The 15,568-nt window shown below is 35.1% G+C and overlaps 1 protein-coding gene across 1 annotated transcript in view; it reads right to left on the minus strand.

The window, feature by feature from the left end:
* LOC150092798 (homeobox protein DBX1-like) overlaps positions 1–13,674 on the minus strand; it is a 67,619-nt gene extending 53,945 nt beyond the window's left edge. Inside the window, exon 1 of the mRNA XM_090414281.1 lies at positions 13,194–13,674. Within this exon, the coding sequence (XP_090270407.1) occupies positions 13,194–13,674 (481 nt within the window). The remainder of the gene's footprint in view (positions 1–13,193) is intronic.
* Between the last annotated feature and the right edge of the window lie 1,894 nt (positions 13,675–15,568).

Below are 15,568 nucleotides of genomic sequence, written 5' to 3' on the forward strand. Positions count from 1 at the left end.
TTAATTCTAAAATTCTTAACTCCTGCTTCGATGGACGAAGCAGGAGTTAAGCTGTGGATAAAAAATATTTGGAATTCACGACAAAGGTACATTAACAAATCCAAACAGTCTTTTAGTGTGTGACATGTTCAACTCCCATTTATCGGAGAGCACAAAATCTTTATTAAGAGAGAATAATACCAATAGCGCAGTGATTCCAAGTAGGTTAACTTCACTAGTGCAACCGCTGGATGTTTGTATAGACAAGTTAAAAGACAGTTTACGAAAACAGTGGAACGCGTGGATGCAAGAAGGAGAGAAAAGTTACACAAAAGAAGGACAAATGCGAAGCGTCTTTGGTGACTATGTGTGAATGGGTTGCGAAAGCATGGGATGAAATAAAACCAGATACAGTAATAAAATCGTTTAAAAAATGTGCTATATCTAACAAATTAGATGGCTCGGAAGATGATTTTGTTTACAATGATGACGAAATTGATGCTCAATCTGATGAAGAAAACGAATACAATTTATAGGACGACATACCGGAAGAAATTAGAACCAGAGTACAATGAACTTAAAATACATTCAGACAGTGAAAATTAAATTTTAATTATGTAGCTACCTGCCTATTTTCTATTGTAAATAAATATCTGTGAACGTTAACGCCGTTGCTGTGATAAATCCTAAGTAGAGAAAAAAATACATGAATCGTCACGCTCTTAATTTCCCCCATACTTGAACTACTTTTTTAGTATTTTATCTTCTCTTGTGGGTGTTGAGACCTTCGTCTGCGATTCTTCGTGTAGTATGTCAACGATAGCAAACTATTATAGCGCCAACCAAATAGAGCCAATGATTAGATCATGATAAATATTTTTCCCACCGCGGATCATCGAGAGCAGTCTACTGGCTGCGGGGGTTCACTTGGGTGCATCGTGCTATCTTTATCCGTGATTAACTATGTCACGCTATTTGGCATTTCGCCACCCAACGATAGCTCATTTCCTGACACGAACGCACGTAGTGGATGCAGACTGGTCAGCTTTTGGTGTTACGTACGATTCTCCCTGCCAGTTGATAACACGATGAGTATGGCCAACACATCCGATTTTGATTATGCCTATTTCTATGTACAGGAATGATTCAATTAGCCCACGTGTATGTTGGCTGTGCAAGGACAGTAAACTGTTTATAAGTATGGGGTGTGGTTAATCCTCTATTTGTTATGCTGTATAAAACGAACATGCCATCAGATGGGCCGCACCCCATACGGAACATAGAATTTCAACCAGCAAGCGCTGCCGTGTGAATGATAGTCGGATTGCATTAAACGTTCTTACTGCAGGTGACTTACAGATAAGCTAATTTGAATTTAAAAAAAAAAAAAACTATGATTGCAGTTTAATAATGCTGTTAGTTATTTAAATGCGTGTTTTAGTTTTTCCCCACTTTCCCCTCCCAATTAAAAATTGTCTATCAGGATACAATGAGTTAGCTACTCCATTTTGTCTGCTATGCGATTCTGCCTTATTTTTAATGTTCATACTTTAAACGACTTTAATTTTAAATTATAATTTGGAACTAGAACTACGGCGCGCGTAGTGCGCTGAAATAAGCAAGGTGATTGAGCTATCGGCAATATTCGGCAACATTCGGCAATATTTTATCTTGACAGCGAATAATACGGCCTTGCAATTTGACATACCTTAGGGGAAATCTTCATACAATATCTGATTACATATAAAAACTTTGAGATTATAAAGATTTTATGAGATCATCAACGTTTATAAGATGATTTTTTTTTATTAGCAAACTATATTTAAAAATAATAACACAAAATATTATAAACGGCTCACAATTATATTAGTACTCAAATTTACATAGATCTGGAAAAAAAAGTGTTATATCAATAACCACTCTAAGCAGACTAAGTTGTCCCTATTTAGGAAAAAGGGATGTTAGTGTATTAGAAGTTATACCATACTTTTGGATCCCGAAATACTACGTGTAGATTTTTTCTTAAAAATAAAAGTATCAAATTAAATGCAGACCTAATGAAGACGCAAATACTTAGTATTTCAGGATTAATAACGGGCTGGGTTTGAATTCTATATGGACGTGTCAAAGGACATACTGTAGTTTGTTATGCACTGCTGCATAAATACCGATTGCAATCGAGCAAGCCTTATGATATAGCATAGACGTGATGATGTATAATTTCATGCTTGTGGAAAGTTTTTTTATTTCACTTCAGTGTTATTTACTGTATTCTTTGGCTCATTAAAAATGTTAATTTTTAAAAATATTATCAAATTAGATACTTATTGTAGTACACTCTACATTTCAGTAACTTTTTGTGGTCGAATGAGGTTGTTGGAAATATGTAATGCAACAGCAATGATCATTTATGGTAAGGTCACTACACGATGCAGCTAAACATTTGCACACACATCAATCTTATGCAAGTTACCATTTTAATACCTCGAATTTGAGGTATTAAAAGATCCGCAGTCAGCTCGTTCAATATGTGTCCTAGCTAACGTCGTTACCGTTAGCTAATCTTTGGGATTGATTCAATACTACAGTACGAATACTGTAACATATACTGGCTGCTCCTGTGGTGATTTTGAATATTTCACAAAATCTCACCTAAGTAGAAGAATTATAGAAGTGCCCAGCATGTCACATAAATGTAGGTTTTGCTGGAGTTATTGAAAATAGTTTTCATACCTGAACATTTCCAGTCTGACGGTTGTCTTCTTACTTCCAAAAACGAATCTTGAATGTTTTAGAATCCCAGAACGATCAGCAACGCCCTCAGTTGTATACGTTGTACAACGCACATCAGTAAAACTCCCAGTGAAGTTTTGTGTCGCTCTGGAACTTAAACTGAAGTTCGTCATGAGTTTCACGGCATTCAGTTTTAATAGCATCCACAAGTTTGTGGATGCTTGCGGGTTTAATATTATGTTTTCTCCAGATGTCTTTGACCAACAGAGTTATGTAGCAACGGATGTTCGTTCGGACTTTGTATATTTCGCTTGTGAGGATATTAACAACCAACGACAAAATAAATATGCATAACTGGTATTAATGTTTTTTTTTTTTCGTTCAAACTCAGTCTTTTTAACTTCAGACTGTTCGCTGGTGATACTCGCTGTTTTTCTAAGCAGCCTGAATAACTAAATTATCGTCCTAGTTGACTGAACCGATAGCGAATCCGCTCTCCAACCAACATGCTGTGAATTTGAATCGGGCTGTGTGATGTAGACATTTATGAATATTTTTAAGTGAGAGATGAAGTTCATTGCCCAGTGCGTGACCAATACTCTGTTTATTGGAAGCATGAAATGGCTTGATAAAGTTCTGAGTTTGGACTCTAGAGCAGGATTTCTGGATAATCTATTCTTAGTGGATTAGAGTGACAAAGAAAAACACGCCAAAAGTAAAGAATTAAATTCCGTTTTTTATGGTGTTGTAAGTTTTCCAAATGCTATTTCAGCGCGTAAGGATTGGGTCGCATTTTAGCTCATATACGCCTCGAAATAAGATTACTTTCATTGGTAAAGATAAACGAATATCTGCGTTCAAATCAGGATTGATAAGGGGATTCTAGTTATTGAGTATTTAATTTTGAATCACAACTTCGAATTAAACATACTATGAAAATAATTCATCGGAAGAAATGTTCGTTTTTTTTTTTTTTTTTTTTCAATAGAATAGTCAGAACTGACCGAAAAAACGCACGCAGTTAACAGATCGACATCATCCACTAGTCTCATTGCCTTAATTGTTTCGAGCCATAATTCCAACAAACAACCCATTCCTAAGTTGAAAAGTGGTTTCGAAGATATTCAACTATTCATCAGAAAAATTGAAACATTCGCTAGGAGTATGATGTATGCAACATGCATACCAACATGACACCTCTCCAATACACTAGGTTGAAATGTCGTCCTTTGGTGGTTTTAATTCTTGATTTTAATTTTTAATTCATATCGTAGTACGTGAGGACCTGTTCAAAGGGATTTTTGCCTAAAGTTATAGGAGGGTGGCGAGGTATATTCCTGTCGTAATGTCAGGTGTCTTCTCTCCACAAAACAGGCGTATCGCCAGAGATAACCGAAAAATGAATCGTCTCATAGCCTTAGTTACTTTGACACAATCATAAACATAACATATGAAAGAACGAATGTCTCACAAATCAATTCATTCCAAGTGAATTCGATTTACCTTCAATTAGAGCCGCATAAAAAAAAATTAAAAAAAAAACTAGCCACAATTTCACATATTGCTCTGTTTCTAAAGGTCTCCAAGTTTTTTTCCGCAAAAGAATTTACTTGGCTTTCTTATCAGCAGTCGTTTTTCTACTTTTATATTTTTACCACGTACATGAGATGTGACAATTGATACACCTAATTTATTTTATTTATTTATTTATTTTTTTGTGGTTGAAGTGCCTGAATGTACATTGAAGAGTACTGATGATAGCCTACCCATAGAATTCACATGAGATACGAAATACTACTAAACGTTTTCCAATTGGCTGAAAAACAAAGTATAGGCTTTAACTTTATTAGAGATTTTTGTTCCCTTTAAAGAAATTCTGCTCGCATATTAATAAAAAATTTCATCTGTACTTTATCCAATGATGTTGTCTTCCTTTGAACTTCAAATTCATCTTAAAGAATAAGAATGAATTATAGATATACACGTCTGGAGAGTATGTAAAATCGGTGATCACAGCTATATTGTTCTTGGCCAAAAAGTATTGCCAAGACAACAGTGTGGGTCGAATATTGTCATTGGGAAGCAACTGGTTTCGATGTGTAGCGTTTTCCTTTTTTTTGGGGGGGGGATTTTTTCCTTAAATGTATAGTGACAGTTTAGTTTGCAAGAACTAATTTCCAACTGGTTATAGTGATAATGGACAATTCTTAATAATCGTTGCTTTCAACATCTCAGAGGTTATTCGGAAATATACATCTATATACGTACTATAAATCACACTCCCCTTGGGGGCCAATCCGGCTTTGGGTAGCGCACTTTATACATGACTAAACCAAGACACATTAAACCACTCGCACTCAGTCGAGCCGAAGTCCTTCAGTGATGTGCCCAAAGTAGTTATTCCTTGTTACATAAAAAGGTCATAGCTGGCCCTTACTACCCCCTCCCACTGAAGTAAACCCCATTTGGATAGAAAAAGGTGTGATGAATTTGGCATGCACTTCAATAGAAAAAAAGATTAAGATTATAGAAATTGCTAACGCGATGTCCTAAGAAGAGCAATGTTCCAAACAGGCAGAAAACACTTTTGATGAAAGGGATGCACGAGCATTATAAAAACCTCTCCCAAATGCGATAGGTCTAGTTCTTGCACGGCGTGTAAAATAGAAACTCTCCCATCGTTAGAAAGTCTGTATTTTGTGCACGCAAATACAATCTCAAACATTCATTCTCTTGCAGAGAGATTCGGACCCGCAGGCTGTGGCTTTGCGAGCGGATATACTCAAACCATTTGATCCGGTTGCAGCGGATTATTAGCAGACAAAGTGTGCAGAGTTCATGTCTGGGTTGCATTACACATAAATATACATAATATGTATATTATGTAACTTAAGTTATCAATAATACGAATTTGAAAAGTTCTCTTTTCAAATTCGAGTTTTGGACGAAAACGAATTGTAACGAAATAATTTCTCTAAAGCGAATGCAATTAAACTGTATTTGAAAACTTCGTAAACACTTAGTGAGGGAAAAATGCTTTTAGATTATTGATTGGAACGTGTAGAACGCTTTTAGTGATGCAACTTTCTTTATAGGACGTTCAGCGCTCTTGTACTTCCTGTGGGAACACATATGCAGGCAGGATTCTTGAGCAACAGTGACTGGTCAAGTTCGCTAGCTGACTAAAACAGTAGCCAAATGAAAACGCATTGTTTCATTCTTCTATTGTCGACTAATATTCTTTTTTCTATTCAGGTACGATTTGGACTCAATCTTTTTCATATTTAATTGTCTTTAGATTGTTCAATAGTACAGTAATTATTCTGACTGTTAATAATGAATTAGTATATGGAATAGAAAAGAAAAAAATAACTATAATACTAAGAAATATTTTTCTTTTCTATCCCCTATATTGATTCATTTCAAATACAACGGTGAGATTCTGTTTGAAATTTTACTGAACTAGCAAAAGGGATACGAGTCTCTCAAATATTCTGTATTTAAGCGAAAAGTGATATTTTTAGCTTGACCACTAGAGGGCATCATATCTAGTATGTATGTGATTACATTAAAAAAAAATTAACAGTTTGGAGAAAACTTTTAGCGTCAAGCAGAAATTAAATAATTCATCTGAATATTCACTCCGAGTTTCAACAAATTACAATTTGCTTTTCCATTTGCTTTGCGTAAGTTTAAAAATTGTTAGCCTCAGGGTGCAATTAAATTGAGAGAGTGGTAATGCTTCTGGCATTTGAGCTAGTCGGTTAATTAAACTCAACCATAAAAATGCATAGGCGGTGCTACTCCCACGTGAATGCATTTAAATGGTTAGTAAGAGACACAAATAAGTTGTGTCTTTTCAGACTTTGAAAAGCCAATCCATGCTAAATCTAGTATAAGTTTCACCAAATGTCGTTGCTTGCAGAATAATCTGCAATATACATTGCAATTACGACGTGTGAAAAGGCATTCAAGGCCGAATGCATGCGACTTTTCATTATTTCGAAAATGATAATAATTACTTCCTCTTAATCTTCAAGGTAGGGATGCACAACTTGTAACCCTCGTGCTACATGCAGCCCTGAAGGGTTATGACAGACGACCGCACTGCTTGTTGAAATTTTCCAAAAAACTATCAGAAACAAAAAATAATAAAACGCACATCTTAAAATAGTTTAAAATTATATATTATATATGTATACGTCAAAGATATTCATCTCACACCTGTACGGAGATATCCATCTTACAACCGGCCGGCACCATTCACTTTTGCCCTCAAGGTTTTGCCCCCTCTTGACGCGAGTTGCACTAACGCGAATGCGGTTGAGCGTGCCGATAGCTAACGGTCAAGGGACTTGGGTTTCTTTAAGTTGTTCGAGCCGACTTTTCTAATTCCTTATTTACTTTTTTTTTTTTTTGACTACTCTTGCCTCAGCGAGGTGTCTTGATATGCATTATGAGAATAGCCGATAAGTTATCATGTTTTCTTCAAAAGAGTTGAGTTCAAAAAAACAGGTTATACAATAACGATAATAGTTGGTGTTTACACTGCATTGACTTCCACTTCAATGCAAATAGGCCACTCCTTCATTCACATTATAAGAGCAGCAAGGTAACATCTTCAGTATAGTTTGAATCCTAATTCTGGTCAGTGATGTCGCATTCAATAAAAACCTGAACTTTTGGGATAAATGATCAGTTTTGCCCATTAGCTGATAGCACATGTAAAGTAAATCTCTTTACAGTAACTGGAACGCATAAAATCGTGGTAGTGGTTTTCATTGCAATAATTCTCATCTTATGAGAGGTTTATGGTCTTATTTCCTTATAAAAAATATTAAATACTTCTTATATGAACACTGAAAATGGATAACTAATATTAAAATAACTCCACAACCTACTTCGTTATATATACAAAACGTTTACTGCAGTTATTAATAAATTAGTCATAAGTAATAATTTATTACTTTATAATTTTTTTAAAATTAATGTTGACGATGAAATTATTTCGGTATAAAAATACTTATCGAAATCGCAACGTTCTTTGTTTATTATATGTTACATTTAAAAATTACATAAGACATGTTTAAAGCTGCATAGCATATGATTAAATAATTTGGTTAGAGTAGACTTATGATAGTGTTTCCTCTGTTGAACCAATATTGAAGAAGACACACGAATTGATCATTATAAAAACAGGTGGCGTTACCTGAGTCATCTTTAATAATAAAACAGCATCGGTCCAATTCGACATATTTAATTATCTAAGAGTGTAACTAACCAAATGATTCTCTACGGAACCAGAGTATTTAAACGAAAAAAACTACAAATTGAAGTTAACGCAAACATTTTTACAATTTGTAAGTATATATAATATTATAATATAATATATTACGTTATTTCGCATCCTTAAGATGAACATTAAGGAAATATTTATTTTATGTTTATTAGTAATAAATAAAGGTGTATATTAATAAATATCTTTATCTTTAATAATACATTTGAAAATAAATTATTTCATAAATAATTATATTTAATATTAATAATATATTATTTCTTTAGACGTTTAATATTAATATAACAGATTTTTAAACTTTTATATATGTTTCTGTGGTGTTTTTAAAGGGACTATTTTCAGTTATATAAAAATGAAAAGTTTATTAGCTAAAAATAATTATTTATATAAACTGTTTGTTGATCTCCAGAAAGGTGAATTGACTTATAATTTTTAAAATAAAACTTTTTTATAAATTTTATTATTATTTTTTTATATTTACACGATGTCATGTAATTAGATTACGTATTTCACATAAATGAAGTATTATGTGGTCTTGATTGCTTTTTCGATGCAAAGAATTGAAATGCCTAATTACAACATTGTTGTTACGTTAATACAATTAATTCATTAACAAGTCTGTCAGAAAAAAAATCTCATAAGTTCACTACAACGGCAAAAAAAAAAAAAAGCCTACACAAGGGAACACTCGAGTTCATTAATGATTTTTGTTTTGAAAGCGGACACCACGCTTTGTACATCAGTTTACTCGGCAAAATAACCTCAACATTGAAACTGTTGGATCCACATTCTCAGGTAATGTACACCTGAAGCGACAGTTAATTATTTTGCGAAACTGTAGATGTAGAGACGCATACAATCAGTAATGTTAATAACTGTTAAAAAGTTGCGACAATATTTCTAGTTTTGATGCTGGTTAACTAGCAGCTAGAACCAGGATCGAAAATCTTAAAGGTTATAAAACCAAATTGAAATATTCGGTAAGTTTTCGAAGCTATTCCAAGATTTTTGTATAATAAAAATGATTCACGATATCAATCAGTTACCAGTTCTGTTGGTATAACTTGACGAAAAACTTTACGATCCTTTAATTTGTTCAATATGTGAGATATTTTGAAACAAACTGTCAGTAAAGAATGAACTATTAATGAAAGGATGAGGAAAGTGCGAGATATTCACAGGAGAAAAATTGAACAGTGACATGGTTTAATCATTTATGAGCTTGTCAGCGTCAATCGGATATGTTTTTATTTCCGCTCGTGGCAGTGGTGGCGAGCTATTCATGAACACAGTAGGGGATGTACTGTCATTAAATTTCTCATCACTGATAAAGAAACCGAATTTGGCAATAGCCTTCTCACTCGCGTTGATTTATCAGAAGCAGAGCTCAGAAATACATTCCAAGTTTGCTATGTAACGAAAGTCGAAAGGATTAGAAAAAATGTCGTTATAAAAATTGGTCCAAATCCAATATTAAGTACAGTAATTAAGATATCGCAATACTTTGAACTAAATTAATTACCGAACTTATCTTACATCAGTAAGATAAGTTCGCTTTAAATGATGAGCATGTCCGATTCACAAAAAGAATGCGACTTACGGGAATTCATACTTCAAACTGATAATTGTGAGCATCTGTTCAATTGATACAATTAACAGGTTTATACTGGTTAATAAAAGTTGTTTCTCAAAGTACGTCACATTAAGAAATAATAATAAACGTTCTGGAGAACGTGTGCCAAACATATAATTGAGTAGTACAGGATGAACAAATACCAAGAGAAAAAACGATTTTATTAACAATCACTTTCATTAAATGTGATTGTTAACAAAAGGATTGTATAGCGATATAATGTTAATTGTTGGATGGTTGATAGATAATTGTTATCATTCGCAACAAGCTACAATGGCAAATGTAATAATTAACATTATTACAGTAACAATTCGTTACATATATATAGTGGTAGTTGCTTTAATATTTTGCTACAAATAATTACTGTAATTTAAAAATAACTTGAAGAAAATGAATGAGGAAATTTTCTATTTGTATGAAATGACCGAGTAGATTAGAGCAGCTATTTTCAGCTTAAATCTGAAATGGAAAAAAAGTTTTCTGTGGATTAATCCCGCGCACGAAAGATTTCAGGACAGTATTTCTTAAACTGTATTCCAAGGAACCCTAGGAGTTCCGTGAAAACTTGCATGGGTTACTTAACAGCATGCAGACACTTATAATTTTATTAGATATACTTTCTGGAGAAAAAAAATTTCAATGAGTGAGGAAAATACTATTTACTTGTTTGTAGAACAGTTATATTACTTTATTATTTGTAATATGTATCGTATGCTTTCTTGATTCAGTTATTTTACGGTACGTTTTATTTTACGGTTAACAGACAGAAGTGAATTTCTGGAGGAGCATATTGCATTTCTTATGTAATCTTGAGAAATGTTTTATGTATAAATACATGTGCATGCATAAAATACCGAACATGAAAGACTTTGATATTTTTATAATATTCAAAGCTTGATTGTGAACTTATCCTTATAAGGACTGGCTTAAAGGGGCGAAGCAAGAATGCTTTTCATCTTCCCCGTTATCTGTAGAGGACAGTGTATGGATAAGGTGTTATTGAGCTATTAAAGCTCTGATCATGGCAGGAGGGTAACAGCAATAGCCGAGCCTCGGTTAGAACTTCTCTGGCTACGGCATTGCCATCCATTACCCTCCAAGGGTACTGGATCTCTACTCCTCACTTCGATCCTTTATTGTGAACTACAGAATGAATGAAACTTTTAATTCGTTTTGCTAGGATTAAATTTTTGGTGTGCTTTTAATTTCAAAATTATTTTGTAATAATCTAATTCTTAAAAACTGTAGAACAGTTTTTTGTATAAAAATAATTGGTTCTTCGTTATTTTTTATTTTGTATCTTTATTTTTGAATATTTATTTATGATTTAAGTGATTAAGTGATTAAGACATACTGAAATAAAAATGACGATAGTGGTCTGCATTGGAGAAGGACTAAAATAAATGATTTATCCGAGCAAAAGTGTTTCAAGTTAACTGCTGAATAAACTTAGCGGTAAAACCTGCCCGATAATAAATGATGTTAAAACAGGTCCGATACAACTGAGGCACAGTGTGAAAGTGAACATTCGTTAAGTTACAGATGCAGAGGAAAGCCTTGCGTACACTAAGTTACGTCATCCGAAAGGAAAAAAAAAACTAGCATAAGATTTATTTTATGTAATACGGTTCGTAATTCGTTTTTAAGTTGACAAGATTCTATTGTCACTGTTCCAAGTACTTCGTTCTGTCACTTGAATAGAGTTGAAGGCAACGTAGGATAACCACATTATGTTGTTTTTAATTTATTAAATATTTTAGCGATGTTAAGAGATGATTAAATTTTCTGTTAGAATAACTTCCGTCAAATAATGAGAACTGTGATTTTCCCATAAAAATCGGAGTAATTTTAAGAACTGCCGATAGAATGAAAATAAGAATTAAAGCACGCATTATAACGAATTATCCAAGATGTATTCTCATCCCTGGAATCGAGTGATTTACAGTATAATTTCTTTAAATATTTTTAATTAGAACTAATTTCAAATTCTGATCAGTCTTGAAAAACGGGTTAAGCGACTTCTCATGAATGCTTTAGTTTCTCTGCATATACAGGTCTTTGTCTTTTAAAAGACAAAAAAAAAAGATAAAGATATTTCTGTGGATTGCTATGGCTGACATTAGATAATATACATGGCAATATACATCAGTATATCGTGATGAATTGTTTGGAGTTAGCTTCTTAATTGTTGAAGTCGCATTGTTGTTAACAAATTGTTGTTACTATTAGATTGCTTGACAATATAATTTCTCACATGTGTAAATTCTCTCAGTAAGCTACTGAAACTTATACAATCGTATTTTCCAATGATCCAAACTATTGAAGAATCTATTAGCAAACAATTCTTAACATACTTCAGATAACTTCTTTAAGAGAAATTGGGAACATCAATTGACGTGCTAACAATTTTCTTTATCTGAATGAGTTTAATTAATTTGCTGATTATTATCCTCATATAAGGCCGCCCTTCATTCCAGTCCTCAAATTATTGGAGATCGTGTTAATCAAACATTACTAATTTATATCCTTGTAATAATCACACCTCGATTTTGGCCAAGCAGGATTTTCCCATCAGATGCAGACGCAATACTCATTTCCACCCCAGTGCATACATTACTATAATTGAATCAAATGGAAATGAATATTCCTCTGTTTGCAATCGTCATCATTAGAATGGTTATATATTAATTACACTTCTATTACATGCCAGGGTAAAGTTTTGGGTGAGATATATTTAGATCCGGACGAATAAGTCAAACTGGATTCAATGGTGACAGTTTAATTGAAGTGGTGGATAAATGGAATTTAACATACAGATGGCGAATGCCGTGATTAGTGTAGAGTTGTTATGCTATGGTTTTCAATTAGTTAGATTTCATGCTTACGATCTTTTAGATGGAACAAATGTATTGCTTTAATAGGGAAAAAATAAAAGGAAAGAAATTCATGCTGTAAAGATCTAAAGACATTTTTGACTTCTGATTTCAACTAACTGATTGTTAATGCTATGACGGCCGTCAACAATAGGAACATTGTTGATGGCCGTCATAGCATTAACAATCAGTTAATTGAAATCAGAAGTCAAAAGACCTTATTGTTGTCAAGAATGTTCCTATTATTCACAACAGTTTAATAAATTGTTACGTTTGATCAACAATGCTAATTGCTGAATCTCCAGTGTGGTTAATTTTGGTTTTATTTAGAATGAACTATGTTTAGATTTTTTTTAAACTAAATATCTTGCATTAAAATGAATTTTCCATTTATTTATTGGACTATTGGATTCTCCATTTAAATAAATGGATTAAACGGGATCAAGAAATTACTTCTAACTGCAAATTACTGTTTTAAATGAATGACATGTTTACCATAATTAAATGTGTAAGTAACTGAAAAGTTTTTGATTATTATTTTACACATAATCAATAATGCACCTGTTCTAGAAAGAGTTGATGTTCATTACCAGAAATTCTCTATTAATTGCAATATGCAGACTAAACACACTAACAAAGCGAGCATCCCGAATCCCTCATCGAACCATCCCCATCTTACCTGTTGCTGCTGCAGCTTTCACGGACATCATCTTGTCTCTAGAGTTCCCTAGGATAGCACTGACCCCAAACTTCAGGTAGGGCGTCCCACCAACGTTTTCCGACGTACCGTTCCTTGCATGCTTCGTCGAGACGACCTCTCCGAGTTTGGCGATGTGGTTCCCGCTGTTGACTGTCGGGATCGGACTACACGACGTGCACGTGGTGCAGTTTGTACACGACGGGTCAGCCACACTAACGGCGGAAATGGGAACTGGCCTGGCAAGCAAGGTTCCCGTCGCTCCGACCGCCGCCGCCGCCGCCGCAGCTGACACTCGATCCCGGAGCAGGTTCTCCACGTAGAAGGAATTGTTGCTGGGCGGGCTGGCGGCTGGAGAGAGGGGTGTCGGTGGAGGGACGCTGGCCGGAACTGGGGTTGGTGCTACGGGACACCGGAGGAAGGTAGGATACACCGGGGACTGGGCCAGGATGTTCGGGTACATCATTTGGCTCGTGCACTTCGGAACATCGGCTAAGCCTAACCGCGAGACCTCTTTTTTTTTTTTTTGTCAAGGTGATAGTCTGCACACTTGACTTGTAGGTATCTGTCCGGGTGCAGCTAGCGGGCGCGAGTTATGAATTATACAAAACATAGAGAAGTCGGGAAATGGTTTTGTAATGCGCGCACCAAGAACACATGAGCACGCTATAACTCGGTCAGGCTCCCTTCTATGGCAGCCACATGAATGTATGGGCTTCTGGAAGCGGGGCTGCCTATTGGCCAGCATCTTCCGTCGCTCGGACGAATTGTGATCGTCGTGCCCATCCTCTCGTTGCGTACGGGCGCTGTCTGAGCTTTTCAGCTTCCCACTTACTTTCGACGTTTATTCTTGGTGGAGAATGTAACGAGGAGCCAGTGAGGGCGTGACACGGTGAAACCGATATCGGTGTTGTTTGGGTTGTGGTCACGCGTGTGTGTTGTGTGTGCGTGCGTGAGATTTCTTTTTTTTTTTTTTTTTTTTTTTTTTTCGGGCACAGTTCGATTTATTATTATGGTTCTTATCTTTCTTTCTTTGCCCTTTCCTCCTTCTTCTTCTTTTTTTTTTTTTTTTATTCCTACGGAGACACTTAAGCGTCGGAATAGGATTAAATTTGAATTAAGATTAGGGAGAAAACGGTGTTTGCATTAGCGAATTCCTATAGAGTGATTCAAAGGAACGAAGAGTGTGGAATCGATCTCTTTTTACCGAAGTAAAATTGAGTTTTTAATAGCGCGATGCATCTAGTAGCTCTCCTCCCGATTTCCTAGGATCGCTATGCAAATACGTGAAAAGAAAATGGTAAATAATCTTCTATATCCTGTTCATATATAAAATAAACCTCGGCACACAGTGCAAGTAGATATCCATTCATATGAAAATTTGCATTCAGCGTAGACAAATATCGGCAGCAATGGATTGCCAGATGGCTGTGATTACCAGTTTATAGATATGGTACCAAAGCCGCATCCTCTTAGGCCACCATCATCTTTATCTTCCCTATAATCTTGCCTCCTAACACGATCTTCACATAATTAAAGACTTGGTTTTCTAATATTTTCCCAAACATAATAGTTGTCCACCAGAGGGAGCTGTTATCATTGCGATCTGTTCGGATCTCAATAAGAATACCATCATTTGTCGAACTGGTGTACCAATCATCGGCTATTTAATAGCCTTTATATTCGTGTTATGACATGTCCTCAGTAATAAGCTTATAAACCTGCAGCCTTTGAAGAACTACAAACATCCATGCTGAACGATTCGAATCCATGACTGTTTAGGTTTTAATATTATCCTATTTATGCCAGTAACTTCGTTTATTCAGGACGCATATGCCAACGATACACAGACTAATCTAGTCTATATAAGGACTGACTTAAAGGGGCGAAACAAGATTGCCTTTTCATATTCCCCGTTGTCTGTAGAGGACAGTGTAAGGATAAGGTATTATTGAGCTATAAAGCTCTGATCATGGCAAGAGGGTAACAGCAATAGCCGAGCCTCAGTTAGAACTTCATTGGCTACAGCATTGCCATCCATTACCCTCCCTGGGCACCAATTTTAGTCGCCTCGTACGATGAGCTACATTGGTGCTATTCTTATCCCGGCAACCACACGGGGAGCGAACTAATGTTCTTAAAAGAACTGGGCGATGGACTGAGTCCTTGACTCTTTATCCCGTCATCTGAATGAATAAAATCTGTGTGGATGGAGTGTTATTGAGCTAAAAAGCTCTAGTCATGGCTGGGTAACGGCAATAGCCAGCCTCAGTTAAAACTTCATTGGCTACAGCATTGCCATTTGTTACCCTGGAAGTCCTAAAAAGGACTCTAGGCTTGTCTAAAGCCTAATCCGT

Source organism: Typopeltis vanoorti, chromosome 25, assembly GCF_054136105.1.
Source record: "Typopeltis vanoorti isolate ZY-2024b chromosome 25, IOZ_Tvanoo_1.0, whole genome shotgun sequence".
NCBI lineage: Eukaryota > Metazoa > Arthropoda > Arachnida > Uropygi > Thelyphonidae > Typopeltis > Typopeltis vanoorti.